Genomic DNA, 26,839 nt, shown 5'->3' with positions numbered 1-26,839 from the left:
TTAGAGCTGTTTCTAGCACTTGATTGTGAAGATGGTTCACAGTTGGAAGGCCAAACAGACACTGAATTTTCTAGAGTCGGGGGAGGGTGGGGGGAGAGCTCTGAGGTGTGAACTATCATTCTTCATTCATCTCAATGGACTTAGTTTTCAGAGCTAAGTTACTTAAAGCCAATTTATTAACTATTTCACTGCTGATAATTTTAGCAGAAATATGCAATTATGATGGTTTATCCCATCCTAAACTGCAACCCCCCCACACACACCTTCATGTGCCAAAAGTTCTAAATATGCCTACCTAATTACCAAAACCTTCAGATTTACCTCAACAGTCCACAATGCAGTTGTGTTAAAACTCCACAATCAGTGGCAAATTTGAAAATTTAGACACTAAATAAAAACAAAATATTGTACTGTTTTATTCTTTAAATCATGACATCCATATTTACATTTTCCCTGAGGCTACTTTGAAGTTCCAGTCTGCCACAGAAACTGGGGTCTTGCTATGGAATTTAGATCCAGTCTGCCACAATATTTTGGATTATGAGTTACTGTAGAAACTGATGAGGTCCTAGCTCTCAGCTAGAGTGGCTATTCCATAAAAACTCATTGTGAGGTAAACCCTCTATCAGCACAGTAAGCCATTCCCACATTTTCTATACTGAAGTCACTTACTACAAGCGTGAACTATTTTTGCAGCACATTTCACACTAATAAATCATTTTAAAGTGATTAAAAATGTAATTTTAAAATAGCAAATTAAGATATCGTCAGTAATTTTGGTAATTTTTTTTCTCAAGTACAATTTCATACTGAAAACAGTTTAACCAAACCTCCATCAGCTGTCTTCAGGCAATTCCTCTGAAACTCTTCTGTGTAACAGATAAACATGCTTAAATTCAAAGCGAAATGTAAAGCTCATTCTTCTATGAAAATACAAAATTTCCGGTAGCAAACACTCATGCTCTCCCCACCCCTTCTGGCCTTGCCTTCAGCTTTGTATACTTTCACTGCACATAAGGCTACATTTTAGTCGTAGGTATTTTTAGTAAGTCATGGACAGGTCACGGGCCGTAAAAATTCATGGCCCGTGACCTGACAATGATTTGTAATATATATCCCTAATTAAAACTTGGGCCGGGGGCTGCAGGTGCTCTGGAGGGAAAGCATTGGGGCGCTGCAGGTACTCTGGGGGGACGGCAGCCTGGGGGGCGCATGAGTGCTGGGGGGGTAAGGCGCCAGCACGTGGCCTGGGACTCCTGCTGGTGCTCGGGTGCAGGGGAGGGCTGGCAGGGCTGGCAGGCTCCCTACCTGGCTCTGTGCAGCTCCCTGGAAGCAACCGGCATGTCCCTGCGGCTCCTAGGGGGAGGGAAGGCCAGGAGGGCTTTGTGCACTGCCCCTGCCATGAGCGCTGGCTCCACAGCTCTCATTGGCCAGGAACTGCAGCCAATGGGAGCTGTGGGGGCAGTGCCTGCAGGCAGGGGCAGTGCAGAGCCCCCTGGCCCCTCCACCTAGGAGCTGCAGGAACATGCTAGCCACTTCCAGGGAGCCCCCCTGAGGTAAGCACCTCCCCACACCCCAACCCCCTGCCCCAGCCCCAAGCCCCCTCCCACACACAAACTACTACTGCTGCTGCTGGGGTGGGGAGGGGTGGGTGCAGTGGCCCGAGATCGCCCCAGCAGCATCTGGTGTGGCTGCCCGAGCTGCTCGGGCAGCCCCGGAGCTAGCCATACCGGCCACTACAGAAGTCATGGAGGTCACAGAAAGTCATGGAATCCATGACTTCCGTGACAGACATGCAGCCTTACACATAAGCAACAGATGAGAAATTTAATTTTAAAACATGTTTGAAAAGTGTTAATCAGATCTTAAGTATCCAGTTGAAATTTTAGAAGGAAAATTACCTAAACTGCAGTTTAGTCAAGATACCCCTACTCTTGCAAAAAGTGCTTTAGCATCTTTAGCGCCCACAAGTGGTCAAAATCTCAAAATTTTCACATCTTTTCACAGCTTATTTGAAAGAGGGCACTTTCCATTCTGTTTTATGGCACTCTTTCAAGTACTGGCTCAGAGGAGAGAGTGCCACCTACTGAACACATCACTTACTGCAGCACCGAAAAACATTCAAAACAAGTGATTTAAATGCAAAGATATAAAACACTTAGTAAGGAATTCTTTATTATAAAAAAAAGTGCTTTAATAGATTAAAAATTTAAGCAAAGGGTTTAGAAAAAACAGAACAGTTTCTGGTATGTTCAATTTTTATCCACACAAGTTTTTAAAACCAGTCTTTTTAAAAGTTTAACAATATTTAAAATATTTACACCTACATATATACACAAAACCTCTGTTGCCTTATTCCTGCTTGAGTGCATACATGACATCATCTTGGCTGATATTCAGGCGCACCCGCACGTGAAGGTATTTATTATTGGACTCTAGCAGCAAGAAACGGCAGGCACCAAGTCTTGAGCAAATTGCCATAATTTCTGATACCGTAGGAATTTGCAGACCTTCAATCCTACACAGTGCTACATGCTGATGATAGATCTAGAGGAAGAAGATACAACTCAATTTAGTCAGTATATTAGATTGGAACAGGAAACAGAAGAGGTGGAAAAGATGGGCTTTCTACTCTCAAACAAACAACTGAATCTGTTTGGAGCGAAGATGACACACATGCTGTTGACCTCAGAACATTAGGGCTATGTCAATGAAGTAAGAAATTGTAACTCAGCTAAGTTTCCTCTATTACCCAACCATACAAATACATAAAATAAATTAGGATGCCAGCATCTATGTTTTTTTGTTCTAACAAGTCCTTTCGATTCTCATCTTCCTTAGCTTTTGTGAACTGGGTTATAATCAATTACATATATTATCTTTGCACCTATGATTTGTTTCAATAAATTTACACTTTGAAAATAGTCAAACAATTAAGACAAAAGCTACTGTCCAAGTTATAAAAAAAAAAAAGTAAATGTACCTGTTGAACTGTTGCTTCCTCGAGCCCTGACCTGCGAAACTCTGCTATAATTGCTTTCAGGAACATTTGCTCATGCAATGAAGCATTCCTGAAAGAGAATAAGAAAACCTTACTACCAATCTTGCTCAACCAAATCTAGGACTTCACTGACTCATAGGAGGTGGTTTGAGGGGTAGGAAATATCTGATAAGGCCTTGCTGAAAAGCATTACATACTTTCTGAGGCAGAAAAGGGAAAAATTGTAAGATTATTTAGTTCATCGCCCTGCCAACTGATACTCTCATGTCACATTTCACCCCATATATTGTAACACAAGGCTTTACAAGTTATTTAGAAACATTTCATGCAGTTTAATCATCATGCCACTGTTTACAGGCACTCACATACTATGGTGATGGGACCATGTACAGGTACCTAGGTAGGCTGAGTGCAACTACTTTAATATGGCAGATCTGTGAAATTAAAAAATTCCAGCACCTAATGATATGGTATTTGTATTTGTCCTACTGGTGAACAAGTCTGCATCTTCTTTGAGAGTTAAAAGTTTGGGATTTCAATAGCAAATGAAATACTGGTGCATGTGCAATGCTCAGTGCATTATGAATGATTTACATTTGTGAATTAAGAATTTCACATTCTAGTTTTGATCTAAAATAAACATTTAAAGCACAGTTCTACTCTGTAAAAATGACACCTTCTTACTGAAGGCATCTGTTCCATGTGTGCCTTCAAGTCATATCTGCTTGCTTTACTGACTAAAATAAAATATACTCTTTCTCCCATTAAGCTCTGCAGAAATGAGGCTGAGCCAGGTTCTCTCCTTTCTTGAGTTTCATGAACAGCTTTCTAAATTCATGTCAGTTACAACCAGTGCAAATGCACTGAAGGCAATTGTGTTCCACAAATTTAACTGAGAGACTAATTTGGCCTGCAGAACTTGTTGATGCTCAAGAAAGAATCCAGTTTAAATGGGAATCAGAATTCTTGCATTCTGTTCCCAGATCTGTCACTTGCCACAACAAAGCACTTATTCTGTACCTTCATCTGGAAAAGAGGAATGCTTCCTACCCTCCTAAAGGTGCTGTGAAACAAAGTTTGTAAAGTGCTTGATATAAGTGCAGATATTACATATTCTCCCAGAGAAACAAAAATTATATAACTGGGCTCGAGATTTGGGTGGAAACATGAGAAGATATCTCTAAACTGCAATTTTACCTGATTGAATTTATATAAGGGGATGAAAACATTTCATCTATGGCTTTCATTACATGGGCCATGCTGACCAATCCAGAGGCACTTTTCTGGCTCGAGAACTCGCAGATCTCAGTGGACCTTCTACAAATATCAAGACAACGCCTTGCATCACCAGATAATGCTGCCACCTGAAAAGGAAAAGCATCACATCATTAGTAGCACTTTCCCAGTAGCTGAGAACAAACAGCATCAAGAATTGACAGGGTTCTTTTAAAATCAGCAGAGCTGTGCCACTGTAGACAGCCATTCCTAGAGATCCTTGTTTTAAAAATGTAACTTTTATTGATCAAACCCAAAAATCCAATCTGGTCATTACAACAATTGCTGTAAAGATACATGTATAACAATTTCTATATAGAGGGCGTGATTTTTAAAAACCTCTCTACATTGGCTCAACTCTGCACCCATCAAAGTTAATGATAAAACTCCCACCAACTTCAATGGGAGTAGAGTTAGGTCAACACTGGAAATTTCTGAAAATCTCACCCATAATCTGTATTCTAATCAATTTTCAACCAGAAAAAAATCATACCATGAGCAATCTGCACAAGTGTTTATCACTCAGTAATGCTTGGTCTTCTCATCTGTTGTTTCTAACAGACTGCAGGAGAACATTGCAAAAGGGTTTCCCCAAATATGTAGCTGGGGGATTTTCAAAAGTGCCTGATGTTTCATGCCCAACACCCATTGAAAGTCCCTTAAGCGCTTTTGAAAATCCCATCTGTAGTTTACATTTTAACACAGGAAAGAATTTGTGTGAGAGAAATATAGTAGTGGCCTAATTTTCAAAGGTGCTCAACACTTACAGCTCCCCTTGTTATCAACAGGAGACAAGTCAGCAATACTTTTGAAAATCTGGCTATAAAAAGTGATTGTGCTCTGTAAGAACAATCTCTTCAAAAATCACACTGACCAGGAGACCCATTGCAGATTACGCACTAATCTGCAAAATTAACATTATTCATTTTACCAAAATCCAAGCTAGTTCATAATTATTTTTTTAATTTTGACAATTATTTGAGAGAATATTTCATAGCATACTAATGTGTGTTCTACCAGGGCCGGCTCTAGGATTTTTGCCGCCCCAAGCAAAAAAAATTTTGGCCGTCCCCCCCCCTTTTTTCCCCATGCCCCTCTGCCCCCGACCCCGCCCCAACTCCACCCCTTCCGAACCCCTTCCCCAAATCTCCAGCACCGCCTCCTCCCCCGGGCGTGCCGCATTCCCCCCACCATTGCTTCCTGCGGGCCCCCCGCGACCTCCCGCCATAGCTCACCTCCGCTCCGCCTGCTCCCCCGGGCGCACCGCCGCTCCGCTTCTCCCCCCTCCGAGGCGGAGAAGTGGAGCAGCGGCGCATTCACAGGAGCAGGCCGAGCGGAGGTGAGCTAGGGTGGGGGGCCGAAGGAAGTAACGGGGGGGTAGAGGAACCACTCCCCGCTCCAGCTCATCTCCACTCCCCCACCGCCGCCTCCCCCGAGCGCCCGCTCGGCTTCTCCCTCCCTCCCAGCCTTGCTGCGCGAAACAGCTGAAACAGCAAGCCTGGGAGGGAGGGCGGAGAAGAGGAGCGGCGGCGTGCTCAGGGGAGGAGGCAGAGCAGAGGCGAGCTAGGGCACTTTTTCCCCATGCCCCAGAGTCGGCGCCTATGATGGCCGGCACCAGAATGCCTTCCCTAGAAATGTGCCGCCCCAAGCACCTGCTTGTTTTGCTGGTACCTGGAGCCAGCCCTGTGTTCTACAGTGTGTTTTGCAATAGCAATGAAGTCAGGAAAAGGCACTCACTATTACACGCTATTATTAAATCCATTGTCAAGAAGTAAATTATGGTTGCGGGTTTTTTAAAGAGAATTATTGGTTTGCAATTAAAAGTGAGAATTAGTGAGCTAATGTGCATCTCAAAGAAGGTTGTAATGATCAATATTAACAACATACAATAGCAGAGACATTTTAAACTATTTATACATCTTAATTTGGAGTGTTATTGACTTCAATGTATTTATACAATTTTGTGCACTAAATTAAATATTAATCAGTTAATTGGCCCCTATCACAAGGAGTGTATCAGTCTAGAAGCACAACAGGTTCCAAATAAGAGAGAGAGAGAGAGAAAATGGTGAGGAGTACTTTGCAGCCTGAACATCATCTCATTGAAGAAGGTGGATCTGGATATTTCCATCATGATTATCAGACTAATTTTTGCAAGGCCACACAGTAGTTCATATTATGCCAAATATTGGAGAAAGATAACATCTCATCACTTTGTATTATCAGGATCCTACTGCAATGCTCCTAGTCTTCATTACTGTGTGACATTACTGAACCAAGAGGGAAAAGGCAAGCAGATTGCTCCAGCATCACACCTTACAGCACTGCTCTGCACACCAGTCTGTTGAGGGCACAGTGCCAGCATCCTCCTCCACCCCTTGGCATGAAATGTCCAACCATGGGGATGGGTCTGCTCTCCATTACTGGCTACAGTCTATTATGCTCCTCTGACACTAGCCCCCTCACTTAATGGTGCAACACAGATAACACACTCCTGTACTATGTTTACCTTTCTGGAAACTAGCTGGATTGCATCCTCTTCAAATGCTTTTATGTGGTTCAGCCTGGATGAGATAATCTGCTGTAACTGTTTGTAGGTGTAGGGCTGGAAGGACATTCTGGTGAGACCCTACAGAGAACAAGTGAGTAAGAAGCATTTACTTGTTAACACACAGTATGGATTTATTGATGCTGTGTAATTTCACAGCAAGGAATGCTTGTCTAAATCATTTCTTGTCTCTTAAGGAAAATGTCCCCTCCTCATCAATTAAAACTCGAAGGGTATATCATGTCTACACAGCAAAGAAAAACTCATGGCTAGCCCATGCCAGCCGACTCGGGCTTGTGGGGCTTGGACTGTGGGACTATTTCATTGCTGTGTAGACTTTGAGCTTAGGCTGGAGCCTGAGCTCCATAGAGGGTCCTAGAGCTCGAGCACCAGCCAGAGCCCGAAGTCTACACAGCAATGAAATAGCCCCATATCCCAAACCCCGCAATCCTGAGTTGGCAGGCATGGGCCAACCACGGGTTTTTATTTGCTGTGTAGACATACCCTTAGAGGCTGTTCTACATCCCCTTCACACACATTGGGCTCTGCCCATTAATGGCTTCCAAAATAGCTCACTGTCAATCTTCTCACAAGCATGGCTTGCTACGGATAACTTTTTCAACTTCTGCGGTGGGGGCAGTCTCTCCATTCATCCCCCAAGACCAGTTCAAAACTTTCATCATTGCTGCACCATACATGCAAAAGAAGAAGGTGCACCCATGCAAGTGAAAGCCAGTGAAACTCTCCAGGGGAGCTGACAGCATGGCCTGCCCCCACCACAATGAACCTGAGAAGAAGGAGCACCTATTTTCAAAATGCAAGTTTCCAGCACAGAAACTATGGGCCATCAGGCTGCCCCAGTAAAGGAAGCTTTTAAATGTCACCCATTTATCTCAGAATCACTCAAGGAGAGGCTCTACTCTATGTAAAAATAGCCCTTTCTCACTTAGATATACCTGTGTGTGTACATAGACATGCAAAGTCTTAACTGCTGACTTTCATGACTAAAGTACTCCTGTTATCACTGGACAGTTAGTAACTATTAGGAGTGAGATACTTCTGTTCCGGCTCAGGCATGAATGGAATTAACTAAATTTCAATCGTAGAGCCAAATTGTGCCTTTGGTTGCACCTGTGCAACCTACTGCCTTCAATGTTCCACAAGATAACAGAATTTAGAACTACCCAGAATCTTTATTTCTATTGATTATACATGAGCCAAAAAGTAATCAGTGGACTCTCAGATCCCAGGTTGAGTTTGCAGGCCAGGCATTTAGAAAAAATAATTTTACTTGTAAACTGAGATCTGAAAGTCACCGAAGGAATCAATCTGCAACCCTGGTACCATTTTTCCAAGCGACTTTTCTGAACAGCATTGAAAATATGGTTAGGAAAATATAATTTGTTACACACTGGATCAGACAGTGTCCAATATTCTGTCCCGAAGTACGCAACACCTTATACTTCAGAGAAAGGCAATAAGTCATTGTGCAATGATGTGATGGGGATGAGTAGCAAAGGAATTTTCTCTGACCCTGGGGCAATCAGTTTACCCAGTGATGTATGACATGTGATTATCCAAATCCTAATATGTATAATTGCAAATTGTATAGTCATCTGGCTCCAATTTCCCTAATTCATCCTGACAAGAAAGAATACAGAGGGCTCCCCTTCTTGATATAGCCTCTAATTAGATAGCTGGCTCCTGCACTTCTAATCTGCCCATATTACCTCTCAGCATAGCTACAAAGCTGTCAGGACATACCAGCCTACTAGCTACTCTGTTCATCATGATCCTCTCCGGCAAATCCATGGTGTTAGCGATGGCCAGGATGATCAGCTTGGCTTGCTTTTGGGTTGGCCAGTCAAATAGATTGTACATCACATCCTGCTTTCGGGTCCACAGGAGGTCAAGCTGGACCCAGGAAAGAAAGGAGACAGATGTTAATTGGAGAGGAAGGATGGTCTTGTGGTTAAGACACTTGATAAAGACTCAGGAGAGGTAGGTTCAATATCTGGCTCTGCCACAGACTTCCTATATGATCTGGTTCATTTAATGTCTCTGTCTCACAAGAACGGCCGTACTGGATCAGACCAATGCTCCACATAGCCCAGTATCTGTCTACCGACAGTGGCCGCTGCCAGATGCTTCACGGAGAGCGAATAGAACAGGGCAATTTATCGAGTGATCCATCCCCTGTTGTCTAGTTACAGCTTCTAACAGTTAGAGATTTAGGAACACCCAGAGCATGCTGTTGCATTCCTGACCATCTTGGCTAATAGCGACTGATGGACCTATCCTCCACAATCTTATCTAATTCTTTTTTGAACCACTTATACTTCTGGCCTTTGACTGTGCGTTGTGTGAAGAAGTACTTCTTTATGTTTGTTTTAAACCTGCTGCCTATTAATTTCATTGGGTGACCCCTGGTTTGTGTTATCTGAAGGGGTAAACAACACTTCCTTATTCACTTTCTCCACATCATTCAGAGGTCCACAAAATTACATTATATCCACCCTCAGTCGTCTCTTTTCCAAGCTGAACAGTCCCAGTCTTTTTAATCTCTCCTCATATGGTAGCTGCTCCATACCCCTAATTAATTTTGCTGCCTTCTCTTTACTTTTTTCAATTCTAATATATTTTTTTGAGATGGTGCAACTAGAACTGCAAGCAGAATTCAAGGTGGGAGCATATCATGGATTTATATGGTGGCATTATGATATTTTCTGTCTTAGGAACCATTAGGAAATGGATAAATAACATTGTTGGGTTTTTTGGACTACTGCAGCATATTGAGCAGATGTTTTCAGATAACTATCTAGAATGATTTCAAGATCTCTTTCTTGAATGGTAACAGCTAGACCCCATCATTTTGCTGTGATTATGTTTTCCAATGTACATTATTTTGCATTTATCAATATTGAATTTCATTTGCCATTTTGTTGCCCAGGTAACCCGGTTTTGAGGTCTCCCCTTGTAACTTCGCAGTCTGCTTTGGACATATCTATCTTAAATAATTTTGTATCATCTGCAAACTTTGCTACCTCACTATTTACCCCTTTTTCCAGATCAATTATGAATATGTTGAACAGCACAGATCCCAGTACAGATCCTTGGGGGACCCCGTCATTTACCTCTCTCCCCTGTGAAAACTGACCATTTATTCCTACCCTTTAACCAGTTACTGATCCATGAGGGGACAATCACTCATATTCATGGCTGCTTACTTTACTTAGGAGCCTTTGGTGAGTGATCTTGTCAAATTGTCTCATTTCATCATCTGTAACATGGGGATACTACTACTTCCATTCTTCCACCCTTTATCTGTCTCATCTATTTAGACTTTAAGCTCTCCAGGGAAGGGACTGTCTTTTACTAAGAACTTGTACCCTGAATCCAGTCTCAGCTGGACTCTCTAGGTGCTGCTGTAATACTAATTCTACTATTAGTAATAGGTTTATAAGCCAAGATGCTCATGCATCTGAGTAAGGTCCCGGAACCCAGTGTGGTCTATTAGTTTGTCATTACTACACATAGTATGCATTTGCAGAAGATTTGCAAATTAGGACACAGTGTCCCCATAACATTACTGAATTTGCTCTCACAGTAAGAAGAAAACACCCAGACAAGAGGCAGCCTCTAATGTAGCTGAATCCCAGTCCATTTTAAGGGCTTTACAGATTAACTCCTTAAATTGTACCTAGAAGTGAACCGGAAGCCAACACAGAACACAGTTATAATGTGCTCTCACTGGTCTAACCTACTAAGGCAGCAGAAAGACTCATTCTGTACATTCAGTTTCATAGGATTGCCTAAAAGATTCATTTTGGTGCCTTAAATCTCCCCCAGTCTCCTAATTTTAAAACACGTACAGGCCATTTGATAATCCCCCTTGCATTCCAGTCCAGCCCCGAAAATATCCACTCCCTGTGATATTAGGGTAAAGGGGGTGTGGGACACTTCTCCTCACCTCATCCACTATCAGCACTGTGGTCTTCCTCTTTGGCCCTGGTGTGCTGAATAGCTTTGCCAACAGCTCTGCAGCATGGGTTGCTGTCACCTTCTGACCTGTCAGTAGCTGAATGAGATTAAACAGTACACAAGATTAATCAATCTGTAGTCCAATACCTAGGGGTCTAATTCTTAGTCTGTTTGACATCTGTCTACTGCACATCACCAAGTAGCTGAACACTACACACACACACACAAGTTAACACAACAGAACTGGGCTCAGAAGCCCTCAAAAAGACAAATCGCTCTACCAAAAACTGGACATAAAGGAAAAGACGAGGAATCAGGAAAGACCTAGTTAAAAGGAAGGTTATAATGGTCACGGGTGACTTGTTCAAATAGAGAGATCTTGCAACAAACCCTTGAAGACTGTCTTAGAAATATATAAGCAGGCACACTTGAAGAGGGTTTCACAGAGACCCTGAAATAAGAAAGCCCTGCTGCCAGCCCAAATCAGCTGCAAGAATAACTTGTCTGACTCCAGCAATCTCAGGTCCATATTAAAGAATTTATATATAGCCAAAAAGACCTTGGACTGAATAATTTACTCTTCTGTTTAATCTTTCTCCAAGTTTACTTCTGAATTGATCTATAAAGCAAGAGGTAATAATGTAAACTGCTGTCCATATTATAACTTTTCCTCTGCAGCTGTTGAGGCTCATAGGAATCAGTGTGACCATTTCAGAATTACCTCACATACATACCAGTCAGATAGCCAACAAGTTCAGAGTCATGCGGGTACAGGAAAACCAGGTAAACATGATTGTTAGGAAGGGGCATATAAAGTACGTTCTTCTCCCTTCCACACATTATAAGCCGGGGCACTACAAATTCCATGACTGCAGAATTCACCACTTGCTGCAGAACTGTGCTCCAGAATATCAGCTTTCATTTTAAAAAATTGTTTCTAGGACTGAGGATTGCAAAGGTAACCTCGAAAACACAGAATGTAATCGATGCATTATTTTCTTCCTCAATCCGAAGACAGCCTGAAATAACAATTGAGAGGTGTGCACTCCCTTGCTTATCTGAATCAGGTCCCATGGACTCCATGATTCCACAGCTGTGGAATTTTGCATTTTCCCAAGATGCCATGGAATTCAGTATTTTTGCCACAGAATTTGCCATTTTGTTACAGCCTGGGACCTGAAGTTCTGTTTTCTTACTCCCTGATCTCTGTCGAAACCTGCTGGTAGCTGCCTGTTGCTTTCCTCACAAGGGAGAGTCACATGGATTACAGTGCTTGTTCCCTGCACTGTTCCATGGAGCCATATAGCAGGAGGTCAGGGAACCAGAGCTGGACAAGTTCTCAGCCAGGGAAGTAGCTGGAACCAGAAGTGTATGTTGGCTGGCTGAGCTGCCTGGAGAGCAGTGCCGCAGTCAAGGCCCAGGGAACCAGACAGATGAGTAGTTTAAGTTGGCGTCAAGCTCCCCTTGCCTGGAACCCAGGGGAGAGGAAGGATGTTCTAAGCTGGGATGCCTGCATAACATCACAAATGGTGAGGCTGACAGAAACCAGCCTTATGGAAAGCAGTGAAGATGCCCTATTGTCAAAACTAATCATTGTTGAAAATAATCCTTGACCAATTTTACATCAGTGAGCATTTTCTACAATGATCCATAGTTGTGTGTGTTTTTGTCAGAGTTGGGAGGATGGATATCATATGGCAAAAAAGTACCTTGGAACTGAGAGGTGCTTGCCTTGGAACATGGTTTCATTGTGCTGCAGAGCAGAGGGCCAGGGCTACAGCAGCCACTTTCTGCACTCTTCTCACCACTGCCTTACACGTGCACACTTCCCCCACAACAAATACCTCTCTTACATTAGCATAGAAACATTTGTAGCTCAGCCAATACCACCAGCCCCAGGGCAAATGCAACCTTGAACTTTAATAAGGAACAGGAATCTTGCAAGAGAAGGAACTGATGTTTCAGAAAACTTGTAATGGAACACAGAATCTTTCATTTCTAGGTCACTGGTTTGACAGCCTAGATTGACAGAGGCCATGACTTGTTACCATTGATGGCTATTTAGTGGTCTCAGTCCAGTTCCTAGAAGACTGGTGTCCACACAATAAAATACTTTCCCTCTCAACTGGGCAGCATTCGTGGCAGCTTCAGGAGAGATACTAAGGATTAACATGTCAGGGAGACTGAAAATACTGTATGATCCACAGAGGCAGTTCCTCTTCGTCAGGGTTGAAGCATGGTGGCAATCAGGCCTGTCACCCTTTAGGTAACTATTCTGTTGCTAGCGTGGCCTCTTGTATTGTCAGCTCAGCAACTTTCAGACGCACAGGCAAGCATGCACAAAGAGTTATGGGGAGGAAAAATCAGGAATCTACTTTGTAATTTTTTAAAGGAACTGATGTTATAAAACCTGATTTCCTTGGTGCTGCTGCCTTGGTGAAGTTCAATACATCAAAGTACTCAAGGAACAATCTCTCCAGCCTTAATAGCAGGAATCTCCAAAATGAGATCATTTTACAAGCCTGTCCTAGCAGAAAAGCATGCTGTTCCTTGAGAGGACTGCTGGGATGTGTTAGAGTTATGGCTCACATAGGGCTGGGCATAGGGATCTGAGAAAGAAAAGTGACAGGAGTTCAATTTCCCTTCATATCAGGGATATGTCAGAGAGGCCTTGCTCACCTGTAATATTTGCACATAGGCCTGGTGAGGGTCAGTCAGCTTCATGCCATTGATTTCTATGAACTGGAAGGATGGTAGCTCATCATTTTCTGCTGCTTGTTGGAGACAACGAATTACTTCGTGAACAGTTGCCGTTTTGCCTGTTCCAGGAACCCCAGAAATGTACATACACCTGAAACAGGAGAGGATCCATTCATGATCCCAGTGATTTGCACACAGGACTGGGAACTCCCAAATTCTAAACCCATCTTTGAAAATGACTCCTTTCGGTTGCCTTGGGCAAGTCCCTAAACTTCAGCTTTTCTATCTGCACATTGGGGATAACATTTGCCTGCCCAACAGCAGGGTCATAAAGATTATATGATGAGTTATAACTATTTCTATAGAACAGGCAAAAAAAAATTATCTAGTCAATTTCGGATGTGCTGGGAAAGATATCTCAGTCTTTAGTTAAAATCTGAGTAAGCAGAAAGACTGCAGGAGTGTTTTTTTATCAAGTAGAGCCAAAAGCAAAACGCTGCTAGGATTATATGAATTTCAACAAACTGGGAATAACTTGTTCAGAAAGATTAGATGCCACACTACTGCTGCTCTTCTGCCACAGACAAACATGATCTGGGTGGTTTACTGCCTCCTTTCCTTTCCCAAATTGCATTTCAAAGTGGAATAAATTTTCTATTTACCCAAACAGCCTGCTGAAGTGCTAATAGCTGCTTCTGACCAACCCCAGAACTGTATACAGAAGTAGGCCATGAGACAACTCACCCTCCTGTTCCATCAATAAGTTTGCTTTCTACAAAATTATAGATATCCTGGAACTCCTCTTCTCGGCAAGGCAAGGAACCTGGGATGGTGGAAACGTGCAGCCTTTGATTGAAACCAAAAAGAAAACACACTAGTCAAGATTTTAGAGTTTTCAAAGCTCCAACTTGCAGAAAGGCAAGTGGGAAGAAACCCCCTCTTCCTACACACACACAAATACATATAGATACATTGAATTTGCCTTAACTGTAAGAGTGTTTGGTTTATTTTTTGTTTTAAAAGGAACCTTAAGTCTTAAAGTCTTTTAGAAAGTGACCTTAACCTAGCCTTCACATATGTTCTCCAAAAACTTCCAGATACCACATGCTCTGATCTTCGCAAGCAAACAGCACGGATGTGCAAAAGTCAAGAAGATTCATCTACTGCTTGCCCAGACAAAATTACAAAAATCATAAAAAGGAAGAATGAAGGAATAGGGGAACCTGATAACAGGAAGTATTGGGGGTGAGACAGTCAAATAAAGGGAAGGAGTTGAGAGAAAGACACAGCCAATCCTATAAGCATTTATTTCAACGGAGCATGTAGGACTCAAACCAGTAACTAGTGTTTTTTTCACTAATGGGAGCCAGTGTGTAAGTGCCCTGCAGAAGCTCGGAGAAACCCATTGATTCTCTAGCATTGTGCAGAGTAAAATAAATATTGCTACCAATTTCTGTAGCGCAGGGATCTTAGTAATTAATATTGTTGAGAAGCCAAAAGGAAAATGTTGGAGGAAAATTTACATATCCAGAAACCTAAACTTAGGGCTAATCTACACTGGCAGCACTTTAACGTGCCTTGTGTGGTCGCGGCGCAGCGCTGGGAGAAACCACCTCAACGAGGGGCGCGGCTCCCAGCGCTGGAGTACTGTTTACACTGGCGCTTTACAATGCTGCAACTTGCTGCACTCAGGGAGGTGTTTTTTCACACCCCTGAGCGAGAAAGTTGCAGCGCTGTTAATTGCCAGTATTGATAAGCTCTTAGTATGCACAGATCAGTCCAAATGTTTTTAATCCTGAAGAGTATTCCTGCCCTTAGTCTCTGAATCAAGGATGCTTCTGCTATTGCCAGTTCTTGAGGAAACCCTTAGCTTGGAAATAGCATTTGTGCCTTTACCCCATATGAATAAAGCAAAGGTGGCATTTCCTCAGTGTTACCCCCTGTTCCTCATTTCTCTGCTGAAGAAACAGGATAATCCCTCTGCTACACTTTACCTTAATCGGGCCTCTTCTAGCACATTGGCTGGTTTCTCTGTTGCTTGGTTTCGAATGGGAATTCTGGGAGTAGCATTTCGGGGCGTCTTGGGGGTTCTTGGCTCAGGCTGCAGAGAAAAGTCAAAATCCTCAAACACTAGAAGTAGGTTCTGCATAGTATTAGATGTATTTATATTAGAGACCATCTTCTGTCTACATTTGCAAAAGATTGTTTATGCTCAAAGATCATTTGAGGATTTCAGGGTGCGAAAGTGAGGCGAGAGCTGGACTTTGTCAAATATCCTTAATAAAGATTTAGACATAACATTTAGGCTTTTTTTTTTTTTTTTTTTAAAGGGGGATATTTGAAACCCCCAATAAAAAAAATCCCATGAAACTTTTAAGCATCTGATGAGTTTTTAAATTTAAACAATCCCCCTTGCGGTGCTGTAAAACCACAAGAACCAGAGAGACTGAATAGGCAGTGACTCTCCTGTCTAATTTCAGTGTCCAACTGAAAAACAAAGCAAACAAGCAGCACCTCAATTATTTGTATTACCATAGTGCCTAGAAGAACCAGTTACCAATCAGGACCCCACTGTTAGGCACTGTATAAACACAGAATACCATCAATGGTGACATAAATAGATTTAAATAGTATCAGTTTTAATAGTTTACGGTGGGATTCTTCAACTATTCTGTACATCACTTTTTCAAAGAAAGATACTTTCATGGACCAACTCCCTACTCAACATCTCAATTCCTCCTCACCCCTTGGGTCTCAAGATTTTTCTATTCTATCTACCATCAGCCAGGGACCTGTGTCCTGATCAACAATTTGAGAAACACTGATTTCAGGCGTTAGTAACAAAGGACTTCATTTCTATTTTGTTTCAGGAAGCAGAGGTGTAATCCATAAGATAGGATAACATGCACATCTATAACTTATCTTTCACCTCCAGTCCAAAACAACATTTCCTTCCCTAAGGCTGGCCTCTTCTGATTTATAGTGGCACAACATACATCATTCAGCAGGTATCTTATTTCGCATACTGACCCACCTTGCTCCAGATGCTTTGTTCACCTTGGTATACATGCATGAAACACTCAGATGAAACAAATGGCTTAGTTAGAACTAACAAAACCCATAGCAAATGTTTTTCAGGCCAATGGCCTCCAGGAATCTTACAGTTTTTCTGGGGGTCTTAGCAGGGGTGATATCAGAGGGTTTCCTCAAAGATTTTGGGGTGCTTAGTGTGGTGCTTGATCTCATTTTCCTTTTGGGTGTACAGGGCACCATGCTCTCTTCTTCCTCACTGCTACTGGAATCAGAGCAGTCTGTGCTAGGCAGGTAGTCATCTTCCCGATCCTGCTCAGATATATTTAAAAAACTAAAAAAGAAAAACAGACTGAGGATTTGGAAAAACCAAACAAGGAATATCTAATGACTGTTTAAAAATAGCAGCACAACATTTCAGTCACCTGGGAATAATTATTTGATGAGAGGTTTTGTGTTGTTGTTTTGTTTCTCTAATTATCATGGTAATGAGCAGGCAAAGATTTTGTACCTGCCCTTGTAAATTTTCCATGGCCATTACGCTAGGCTGGTTTAAGAAAAGTCAGTTTACTGATCATCAAGGGTAAGTATTGTGTTATTAAGTCCTGCATACTGTATACTCATGTTTGTTGCTCTGGAGCTGCAGTTGAACTTCTTGCTATTACCACTCTGCTTCTGGATGCTCAAGTGTCAGTATTTAAAGACTTGTAATAGTGTTAACATCATCTGGATTGTTTCTGTTGTCAGTATCTGGGACAGAACTCTGTATACACTACAGAGCAGCTTGCTACTACTGGTCATAGGTACCCGAACAAGTGGGCAATAAACAGACTCAGTCATGGCCCACAGAGAGCCTACTTCCGATTCACCAGACCCAGTGTTTGACAGTCTTAGAGGAGAGATCTATTCACTAGTGAAGGCATCCATTGGCTAACATTAATAGTGGTCGTCTGACTGCCCCATATGGATGGCAGTTCTACAGTACTAATTAATGTGAAGCACTTGCATCTGTGTTCTTTATTGCTCCTTTGATGATGTATAAAGACAGCCTCCTCTCCCTTCCAGTTTATTTTTAACCTTAGAAAGACCGTATTCACTCCAGATGCCTCAAGCAGAGTTTTTACACCAACATGCAAAAAGTGACCTCACAAAGCCCATTAGGGACCGCTCTTATTTTACATGGACAGTGTTCAAATATTACGGTGATGGGCTGCAATATAAAATCTTTTTGTGTTTATTTGCAAGTTAAAACAGAAGATACAGTCCACACCATATTTATTTTATCTGTATATTAAAAGGCAAACTGTAAAGAAAAATTTAGTTTGTGCCCCTTCCTACTCCTCCTTTCTGATGTGTGAAGAAGACCTCACTGTTTTCAAATACACATATTCACGGGGTTTTTTTTCCTATTGCTAATATCAGGAACATCAGGTTCTTGCTCCTCTCAGGACAGCTAATGTAAGGCCAGTCTGCACTACATCACTTAACTATGATTTTGTAACCACTTAATGGCACCATCAACTGTTCCCACAGCAGAGGCCTTGCTATCACAACTGTGCACATCCAAACCTACTATGCTGTCTAACCCTTAATTCACTGGATTCTGGGAAAATAGTGCATGATGGATGCACATATAGAGCAGCAGCATCTGCATATGGGGCAGGGCACTAGATAGGGGGAAAAGGAGGAGGACTTGTCCAACTGGGTACACAGACACAGAGAGTGCTGTTTGAACCGCAAAAAAACAAAAAACCCACCATGCTGAACTGATGGTGCTCTGGGGGTGAACACTGTTAGTCCTCAATTACTAAATGAGTTCTTTATATAAAATGTGAACATAAACCTATTTAGAGACCACTGGCATGGTAACTACCAGGTTACAAACTAAACTAAAAGTTGCACCATGGATAGGACCTTGGACTCAAGGCCCCTCTCCCACTCAGATGAGAACTAGAAAAACTGTCACTCAGGCTTCAGCCATTGGTGATGTCACCATTTCACCTCACCTCTCCAAGAATCCACCAGCAAGAAGAGTGGAAACATCAAATCCCAATTATCAAGTAAAACAATATGCAGAAAGCATTTTGGGGAAAAAACAATGAGTCTGTCTTAATACATCATAGAACAACAGTAATGGGTACAAACAATGTTTCTACCTTTCAGTTTACTTTAATTGAAGGATGAAAGTATTTGCTTTAATTTGCAAATGCAGTAGAAAGATTTTGGATTGTTTTCTTGCAAACAATTTGCCTAGCAATCACACAAAGTATTTCCTTGCATGAATGAGATTCATTTGACTTGCATTTCAACATTAGACTAGGTGAATGCCCACAGCTGCAAGCCACCAATGGCAATCTGACTCAGACACAATGGAGAAAACTTACTGGAGTTGCTCTGCAATGCGAGCAGTAGTCTTCTGCACACATTTCCTATGAGAACGTGGGATCACCACTGGACTCCTGGTCTTCAGCTCTTGCTCTTCAGCTAAACTAGAGAAAGAACAAAGTTATTTGTATCTAGTCTTTATGTCAAGTGACCCAAAAATCACCGTTGGAATAAGTGAACATAAGACATGTGAACATCATTTGAATATCAGGATTTACTTTGTGTCGCTTTTAGAATTGCTCTTAGAAGTAGCTGCTTGTTTGGTTGTTTTTCTGGATTCCCTGGCTCTCTCCTCAGTTTCCTCCTCTTCATTTCTACCGTTCAAATGCCTGATGAAAAAAGGGACATCTACCTATAGCATTACAAATACAACTTGCCCATTAGATGATGGGCCATATTGAGGTGAATCGCTCGCTTTAATTCATTGCAGATACCTCTTTATTCTTTTAGATTTCTTAATTCCACTACATTGCAGACTCTGAGTGCATAACACTGGAAACATTTAACAGCACACCAACACTGTGTGACGAAGAAACTTTAGATCACAATTCCATCAAATGTTTGCTTCATATTAACACTTCTTTAAAGAAAAATGTGTCCCTTTTTTATGATGTACAATTTAAAGAAGGCCTGAATTTTTTCCTGCTTGTTGTGATTTTTAGCAATTATGCTGATAATTAAATTTGCTCAGTATATTTTCTAAAATTTTTGTGTGGCAATTTCCTTTTTTTTTTAAAAAAAATTTGCCACAAACATGAATAGATTAGCACATAAAGTCTGGAGAAGGACTCGTATGACAAATTTTATGAGGCCCAATATAGCTTGGCTACCTTTGAGCAGATCTATATACATGTATAGCTTACACACATGGGGTGATATTAGAGCTGTGTGGTGTATATGCATCAAGTGAAGGGAAACTGATGAGGAGAGGAAGAGGCTTTTGTCTATGATGGCAGTGTTTAGACTTGTTAGGGTTAACATGACTAGACCACTTCCCCTTTCTGCATCCCCATCATATCTGCCCTGGACCCCGACATTTCTCACTAACATCTTGACCTGTGTAGCCCACAATCCCATTTTTCCAAACCCCTTACATTCCTCCCCCTCCATGTACCCTTTGCTTTGGAAGCTCCTCCATAACCCAGGTCCATGGAGTCTCTTGTAATTAGAAAAGCTTTTCTATGTCCGTAGCAGGCAAAGCATTTGAGCATATTTTGGGATTTCACAGACTTTGTCAGTACTCTCCTACGATTTAAAATCCCACTTTGAACAATTTTCTGATCGTAGGAGAGTACTGACAAAGTCTGTGAAATCTAAAATATGGTAGAACTTTCCCCACTACTCCAAGCAGATAGAGGAAATAGCAACCAATTTTGAAAAGAAAATAAAAGCTAAAAAGTCTTCCTAAAATCCCAGTATTAAAAGTGTTAGGTTGAAAATAAGCATTTTTGGAAGTGCACTGAATACTGAGTTACCACCACTCATATCCAATATTTCGTCTCCCACAGTGTGCTTTTTTGCATTCCCCCAATTTGCTGTAAAAGAAAGTGAAGTGAACATCTACTGTTAACCAGGGACATCTTTGCAGGAAGCATCTGCTCTTTCCTGCAGGATCTTTGATTTATTTTAAAAAAGGGGAAACAAGATACAAAGAAGAGGGGCGCCAGTCAAAGATGCATTAGAACAATGCTGCCACTTACCATGTGTCATCATCTTTCCCATCAAGATTCTTGGCTTTCAGGCTGGAAGCTTGGCTCCTTCTGTAGGGAACTATCCTTACTGTTTCAGCTAGTTTAGACCAGTCTCCCCTGATAGTCAGTGGTGAGTCTGACTCACCATTGGTGCGAGATATTTTTGGAGGTGAGCCCAAAATCTCAGTGAATGTCACCTTTCTCCTGGTAGCTGATGGTTCCAGGGGCTCTAAAGCATCACAGTCATCACCCAAGAGTTCTAAAACATCGCATCCTGTGAGTTTGTTTCTAGATTTCGTAGGACCTAAAAACCAACACCATGATAAAAGGTCATCAAGTTTTAATATGACTGATTTGGTTAACTCTTAGCTGCCAAGCCACTCATGACATAGAATCTAACTGCTGTTTAGGGTTACATGATGGAGGATGAATAATTGAACTATTTAATTGGAAAAACGTTTCCTTTGTGAGATGGAACACAGATTTAGGGTTTGAATTTTCAAGCCCCAAACTCCCCCTCTCCCAAGCATAAGCTCATCTGAGCGCTAGTTTGCATGTGAACATCCAGATGTATGTGTATTCTTGATTGCACACATACATAGCTAAACAGTCTCTTATCTAGCCAGGCCATAATGCAAAGTAGCCACCTAAATGTATGCTTAACCAGTAGACTGGAATAATCTGGCCCTCGGTGTCTACTGAAGTACCTACTCTACTCTTCATAACAGAAGACAGACATCAGAGCAGGGACATTACCAACAATGTGTATGTGCTGGTTGATCCATTGCCCCACACTCCCGCTTGACAGATGATGTACATATTTTACAATCACCAACATAGCAGGAGCATTGCATGATTTACAGCAACCTCAAACCAGTACCTTTGAAATTAAAGGGATCTATCTCTTAGTACTCCTACAGACAGTTTATCATCCCCTTTAAATAATGGCCCTAATTTACAAAGGTCATTAAAACAAAAATACTATGCTTACCAGACCAATTAATTTTCTCTGCACTTTTTTTTGTTTTGCAACTTCTGTATTGAAAAGCAACTAGAGCTTTATAATTCTATCCAAACCTATATAATTCCTGAGCCAAAGCATTCTTCTGCTCTTGAAAAGTGACATGAAAATTGCACCTTCTTAGTTAGCAGATTTGCCCCCCCCACGTGAACTGAGACATCCTATTTGCTACAGTAATTAAAATATGTTTTTACTGCTGCTTATTTGTTATCCATGCATAGCCCACACAGCTAAGAGAGGAGGGAGCTGAATTTAATTCCTTCCTGTGCAAACAAAACTGCTTATAAAAGTTTATTAAAGTTATAAAACTGTTTACCAACTATTTGAACTTCTGCAAATCTATGCAAGACTCCAGGGAATGCACAAGGACATTACTAAGGACAAAAGCTGGCCTACAGAACTTTTATCATTTTTAATGATATGAGAGAAGGAAAGAACCCAGCTTGACTCAGATCCCAGACTGAGTTTCCAGGACTGCCAGTTGGAAATAAGTTTTGCTTGTAAATTGAGCACATTTGATATAGAATCATTGAGACACAAACATGGAATCCCACAATGGACCACCACACTAACTTCAGCACTGGCTAATCCTTCTCCACTTAAGAGAAATTTTTGCTAATACTTCCTAACTAAGCAGCAGTCACTGAAATTTATTATTAAATGGATTCCCCGGGCGACATCCCATTAAAGCACATGGATCAAATTGGGCTAATTTCTGGCAGCTTGGCAAACCAGCACTTTTCTGTCACACATGGATTTTGTGCTGCAATATATCATCTTTTATTTAAAACACAGATTACATCTCTAGCCCCATTGTTGCAAATTTAACTATTATTACATGAACAGAATGCAACGGCTGAGCCTTTGGACTACCTGAAATAGCAGCAACATGCAAGATAAATAGATAACGTTTGTACCTCTGTGGGGCATTAACTCTGAAGCCTAAAGAGGCTAGTTTAAGTGTCAATGTTTACTATTTCACCGATCAAAGATAGAAGAGGGACAATCATTCCAAAGATCTCCCCAATGTATTGAATACAGTCCCCGGTGGTGGGCTTAGGGTGAGGGTGGAGTAGGGAAGTGTGCTATTACTTCTTCCTCCTTCAATTCGACCCCTGAGAGTGGCCCGCCAATTGTGTTAATCATATCTAAGTGGCTGGGTCACATGCAGGGACTGAAGCCAGGGTCTCTGTACCCAAGGGCTAGTCTACACTACCTGCCCGGATCGGCGGGTAGAAATCGATCTCTCGGGGATCGATTTATCGCGTCTCATGTAGACGGATAAATCGATCCCAGAATCGACGCGCGTACTCCCACCTTGTCAGGAGGAGTAAGCGCCGTCGACGGGGGAGCCGCGGCGGTCGATTTGCCGCCGTCCTCACAGCGGGGTAAGTCGAATAGGATACGTCGAATTCAGCTACGCTATTCGCGTAGCTGAATTTGCGTATCTTAAATTGATCCCCCCCCCAGTGTAGACCTAGCCCAAGAGAACAAACCTCTACTGCTTGAGTTAAAGATCCAGGTCCATTAACTTAGAGGTGGTAGCAGTCTTCAACCACTGCACATGGTCTAGAAGCTAAACGGGGACAAAGAGCCATATTGCATTCGCACGGGTTACATCTACTAGAAAACCAGACTATCTTTTTGGATTATTTATTTTCTTCTTTATGTGATATCCTTTTCCCAATGATAACCTCCTTCAGTGCAAAACTCCCAGCAGTATTTACTCAGCAAATCTGTCATAACAGACAGTAATAAAGATCTCCAATACACCTGAGCTCAAAAGGCCAGCTACTAAGAGGAAGATGATCAATAGTCAACTGCATAGGAAGGGGTAGCCATCCTCAATGTGCTGATCCCAAGCTGGTCAGCTTCTTATATCCGTTCTTATGACATATACAGTGGCTGGATCAGCTGTGAAGCAGGTAGAGATGGGATTCTTGCTCTTGATGGTGCTACTACCCAAAACAAGAACCCACTTGCTGAAAGACTGTACTTCCTACAAGCCCCATTTACCACATTCCCAAGTGAGAAGACCTGGCAGTGAGATCACAGCAGCTAGAGGAAGGCCAGGCCTGCAGGAGTTACTCAGAGAGCTGCCTATGCTGTACTATGGATAAACATAAGACTTCAGTCTCCAGGTCCAGCAACTCTGCTATTAGGTTTACTACTAGTTGCCAAATTACTAATAAAACCAAAAGTATTGCATTGGATAAAGTATTGCTGTGTACATACTGTTTAGCTGTAACTTCTTCCTTGCTCCTGGGGTGTTAATGCCATTTGCCACCCTTTGGGAATGTCTCTCCTTAGACAGGGAGGACTTGGAAGCAGAGTGTCTTGATTCTATTTCCATCTGAACATTCTTGGTTTTCACGGTACTCCGAGTGACTCTGTCAGTCTCTGCTTTCAAGGAGCAAATGAAGTCTGAAGTCTGGCAATCAGTTAAAGGGCTTGGGCTGCCAACCCTTTTATTTTTCTCAGCTTCTTTCAGCTCAGACAATGAGCCAGGTGACAGAGGCTTAAAGCATTTCCCATCCCAAGATTCCTTTACAAAGAATATCTGTTTTCCGTTTGACCTAACAGGCACCGCTTCCTTGGGGGCCAAAGGTATCACCTATAAATGGAGAAAAATATAAAGTCACCCTTTAGCATCTGCTATTTACTTAGTACTTTGTTATTTTTCCTAATCCTGTATCTTAACATTTTATCCCATGACTGTGCTATTGGTACACCTGTGATGAAGGATTATAGAGGACACTGTTGGACCATATTAAGTATTCTACTCCTGGGGGAATTCTGCACCAAAAAAAAAAATCTGCACACAATATTTCAAAATTCTGCACATTTTATTTGTCAAAACAACACAATATATTCATGCCAGTTTCAATTGTTTTGGTAATTTATTTCAAAATATCTGTCAACAAGTATGTCTAACAATACAGAGCAAAAAAAAGATTCTGGCAATTTTTTTTTTTTTTGACAGATTCCTTTCTAGGCATATCAATACAGAACGCTGAGTAATTTATTTAAACTACAGTACAGAACTGTATTTCCTGCACTTGTCAGAAGCAATGCATAGGCTTGGGTGAGTCAGGGGTTACGGAGGAGCTGAGGGAGATGGAAGGAGCCTAGGAGTGGGGGATGTTGAGTGGAGCGGGTGAAACTGTTTTCTTTTTTGGGGGAGGGGAGGGAAAAGGCGGGTGGGGGGAGGAGAAGAGATTCTTAGGGAGTTGGGAAACCTCCCCCATGCAGACCCTGGCTGACCCCAAGCCACTCCATTCAGTCAGGCACATCTGCCCCCTCCCCTCCAATCCCTATGGGTCTCTGCAGCCCTCCTCCCCCATGCTCAACGCTGTCATCCCACTAGCTCCTGAGCCTATGCCCCAGTCTGTCCTCCCTCGTTAGCCATTCTGAACCCCAGTCTGTGCCCCCCCCCCCCCCCCCACACACACACTGTTCTAACCTGGCTCCGCGGGCAGGGTGCTGTGATGAACTTCTGCTCCTGGGGGAATTCTGCAGCACTGGACATAGAATTCCTCCACCCACCCTCCCCCAGAAAATGCATTCTGCCCCAGAAGTGCTGCAGTTCTGCCTTTTGCCCACCAGAGGCTGCTGTGGCACCAGAAAAGCCAGCTGCATGAACACAGCTAGCTGTTCTTGCACCACACTGGTCTCTGGTGGCCAAAAGGCAGCACTTCTTAGGCAAAATGCATTTTGGGGGGGAAAATATATAATTATGTGGGACAGAGGAATTCTGTGTGTCCGCAGATGCGCAGAATTCCCTCAGGAGTATAAGTATTAATGATGCCCAACATCCCTACAGAGCTGCATTAAGAATTCAAATAGGTTTCATGGGGGAAAATAAGTGTTTCCACCCTTGCTTTAGGCTTTCCAAAGTTCTTCCACCTCCTCCTTTCCTGTATGCAGAGCATGCCCTGGGTACACACCTTGACGTTTTTAATGATGGTCTCCACATTTATGTCAGTGTCATATCCAGGAGCTTTATCCAAAAATATCTCCTGGGGAGAAACCTCTCTTTGCAGCAGTTTCCGTTTATTGAGTGGTAGCTCTGTAATACGAGAGAACCACTGAACAACTGCATGCTTTTCTTGAGAGCCTACAACAGAGGGAAACAGGGAAAAACTGAGTCAGCATTCAAAACTCTAGTTTTAGTTATAGCATTATTATTAATTATTTGTATTATAGCAGGCCAAAAGGCTCCAACTGAGATCAAAGCCAGATTGTGTTAGGCACTGTACATACACATAGTAAGAAAGAGCCTTCTATTCCTAAGCATGTAGTCTAAGTAGGCCAGACACACAGAGGGAGAAAGAAAGTACTATTATCCTCATTTTCCAGACTGGAAATTGAGGCACATGGAAATTAATTAACTTGCACAAGATCATACAGGGAGTCTTTGGCAGAGATAGGAATTGAATCCAGACTGCCTTGCTGAAGTCCCAGCCCAGTGTCTTAACTCCAAGATCATCCTTCCTCTCAATTACTATACAAAAGTACTTAAGACTATAATAGAAAGATTATGAAAATCTTACCTCCACAAAATTGTCTTAATATGTAATCAATACTAGGTCACATGATAGATGATGAAGAGGTTATTTGCTAGGGATGTTATGTAAAGACCATAGCAGGATGTATAAATTTGTGTTATGAAACAATTTTGCATTAGTAACTATGCAATTATATCACAAGCCAATGATACGGGTAATTTAAATGTTTGAATTTAAGACCAAATAGGTTATTAAGAAGCAGCTCAGTTCCCTTGTACCATCGCTCAGTCACCAGTTCAAGCACCTTCTAAGTCAGCAGCAAATTAAAATCCCAAAATGATGTTTTGATGGCCTCTATTAAATGAGCTGATTGTCTCAATTCAGTTTTGAGTGGATCTGTGTCCACATCACAAAACAAACTAATAGTACACAATGGAGAGACCAAGGAAAATGGATTAGACCCTCTGATCGTAGAGATGGTTTTAGAAGAACAGACTTGAAGCAATTTATTGGGTGAGACTGCTTGCATTGCAGCCTCCTATGCTGTATCAGATTCTAGGGAAGATTATAGTACTTCAGTCTCCAGGGCCACTGAGCTGGGACTTTTCAACAGCACCAAAATCATTTTCAAAACAAAAAAACCAATATGTTTTACCTATGATGGTTAAAACATGCTCAAATATCCAATGCATTAGAAAT

At 42.0% G+C, this 26,839-nt stretch overlaps 1 protein-coding gene across 1 annotated transcript in view; it reads right to left on the bottom strand.

The window, feature by feature from the left end:
* Positions 1–2,177: 2,177 nt before the first annotated feature.
* Positions 2,178–26,839, bottom strand: part of LOC112103325 (origin recognition complex subunit 1) — a 34,519-nt gene continuing 9,857 nt past the window's right edge. The window contains exons 3-17 of the mRNA XM_026651748.1: positions 25,580–25,749; positions 23,868–24,246; positions 20,621–20,915; positions 19,139–19,249; positions 18,920–19,024; positions 16,668–16,869; positions 15,500–15,606; positions 14,250–14,351; positions 13,485–13,656; positions 10,795–10,902; positions 8,589–8,738; positions 6,786–6,905; positions 4,199–4,365; positions 2,984–3,071; positions 2,178–2,547 (exon numbers count right to left, since the gene is read on the bottom strand). Coding sequence (XP_026507533.1) covers positions 2,353–2,547; positions 2,984–3,071; positions 4,199–4,365; positions 6,786–6,905; positions 8,589–8,738; positions 10,795–10,902; positions 13,485–13,656; positions 14,250–14,351; positions 15,500–15,606; positions 16,668–16,869; positions 18,920–19,024; positions 19,139–19,249; positions 20,621–20,915; positions 23,868–24,246; positions 25,580–25,749 — 2,471 coding nt within the window. The 3' untranslated portion in view covers positions 2,178–2,352. The remainder of the gene's footprint in view (positions 2,548–2,983; positions 3,072–4,198; positions 4,366–6,785; positions 6,906–8,588; positions 8,739–10,794; positions 10,903–13,484; positions 13,657–14,249; positions 14,352–15,499; positions 15,607–16,667; positions 16,870–18,919; positions 19,025–19,138; positions 19,250–20,620; positions 20,916–23,867; positions 24,247–25,579; positions 25,750–26,839) is intronic.

The sequence above is a fragment of the Terrapene carolina genome, unplaced genomic scaffold, assembly GCF_002925995.2.
Source record: "Terrapene carolina triunguis isolate 2854851 unplaced genomic scaffold, T_m_triunguis-2.0 Scaffold102, whole genome shotgun sequence".
NCBI lineage: Eukaryota > Metazoa > Chordata > Testudines > Emydidae > Terrapene > Terrapene triunguis.
The sequence above is the reverse complement of the archived record's forward strand: the minus strand, read 5'-3'. Positions and strand labels throughout refer to the sequence as shown.